At 39.7% G+C, this 1,730-nt stretch overlaps 1 protein-coding gene across 4 annotated transcripts in view; it reads right to left on the bottom strand.

Moving 5' to 3' along the window:
• USP8 (ubiquitin specific peptidase 8) overlaps window positions 1-1,730 on the bottom strand; it is a 75,937-nt gene that overhangs the window by 24,749 nt on the left and 49,458 nt on the right. For all 4 annotated transcript variants that reach the window (XM_011928608.1, XM_011928607.1, XM_011928611.1 and 1 more), the window contains one exon: window positions 57-201. In XM_011928608.1, the coding sequence (XP_011783998.1) occupies window positions 57-201 (145 nt within the window). The remainder of the gene's footprint in view (window positions 1-56; window positions 202-1,730) is intronic.

Here is a 1,730-nt window from a genome sequence, read left to right as displayed (position 1 = left end):
AATTTTAAAGTATATTTTACCAAAGCAATTTTAAACAAAAATTTTCACATACATACATGAGATAGACACCTCTTCATTCTGGCGTCGTGGGGGTGGAGTGACCTTAGCATTTGTTGTATACTGGGGATAACAAAGGAGCCAGTTTTCATAGCCTCCCTCTAAAACCAAAGGCTCATTGCGCAGGATAGTTTTACTTTCCCACTATAAATAAGGAAATCATATTTTTAATATGGCAGCAATCTTTCAACAGCTAAAAACACAACAAATCTAAAATTTGAAGTTGTTCCCTTAACGACAAGATTTATCTTCTAAATAATGACAAAACGAAACTGAATTCAAAATTCAACATTAAATAAAACGGTTATATAGGTGAGGTTTTAAAAACCATACAAATAATCAATGATCTTAGAAGAAAAATTAGAAAATAAATTACTAAATATAAAACGAAAATGACCCATAACATCACCACTCCAATACCACTTTACATTCTGGAGTTTACTCTTACAGAGAATTTTCAATAAAACCTTTATGATGTTGCTTTTCTACGAACATCTTTCATCAATACAGAGCTATATCATCATTTGCAATGACTAGGTAATATTTGACTACTGATTGACTGATTGAGACAAGGTCTTGCTCTATCACCCAAGTTGGAATGCAATGGCATAATCATGGCTCACTGCAGCCTTGACCTCCTGGGCTCAATTGATCCTCCCACCTCAGCCTTCCCAGTAGCTGGGACTACAGGCATGCACCACCACGCCCAGCTTATTTTTGTACTTTTCATGAGCTGGGGTTTCGCCACGTTGCCCAGGCTGGTCTCAAACTCGTGGGCTTAAGTGATCAACCTGGCTCAGCCTCCCAAAGTGCTGGGATTTATAGGTGTGAGCCACTGCGCATGGCCTATTCTACTTTACACACAAACCCTAAAACTGAGTCAATCATTTGGGTTTTTTCCCCATTTAATTATAAGCATGCTGAAATAAACACAAAAGATCCTGATACATGCACATACCTAGTCACCTCCTTAAGGAAAATTCCCAGAAAGGGAGTTGCTTAAGCTAAGGTACATGAACATTTTAAGGTTTTCAACAGATTGCTAATCTTAGAAATGGTCACTTAAAAATATATATAAATACATTGGCTGGGCACGGTGGCTCACGTCTGTAATCCCAGCACTTTGGAAGGCCGAGGCGGGAGGATCACCTGAGGTCAGGAGTTTGAGACCAGCCTGACCAACATGGTGAAAACCCGTCTCTACTAAAAATACAAAAATTAGCTGGGCGTGGTGGCAGGCACCTATAATCCCTGCTACTTGGGAGGCTGAGGCAAGAGAATTGCTTGAACCCAAGAGGTGGAGGTTGCAGTGAGCTGAGATCGCGCCATTGCACTCCAGCCTAGGGGATAAGAGTGAGACTTCGTCTTGAGGGAAAAAAAAAATTATATATATTTATATGTATAAATTTCTTAAGGATAATTACCTAGGAGTAGAATTGCTGGTTTAATATGATGCCCAGTTGCCCTTCAGAAAGGCTATACCAATTTATACACTTAACCAACAGGATATGAGAATGCCCATTATACATCTTTATAATTTTTACAAAACTGATGAACATAAAATGGTATCTTGTTTTAATGAGTATTTCTTTTTTTTTGAGACAGAGTCTCGCGCTGTCGCCCAGGCTGGAGTGCAGTGGCCGGATCTCGGCTCACTGCAAGCTCCGCCTCCC

Source organism: Colobus angolensis, unplaced genomic scaffold (assembly GCF_000951035.1).
Source record: "Colobus angolensis palliatus isolate OR3802 unplaced genomic scaffold, Cang.pa_1.0 Scaffold78, whole genome shotgun sequence".
Classification (NCBI taxonomy): Eukaryota; Metazoa; Chordata; class Mammalia; order Primates; family Cercopithecidae; genus Colobus; species Colobus angolensis.
This window is presented reverse-complemented; position numbering and strand designations above follow the sequence as displayed.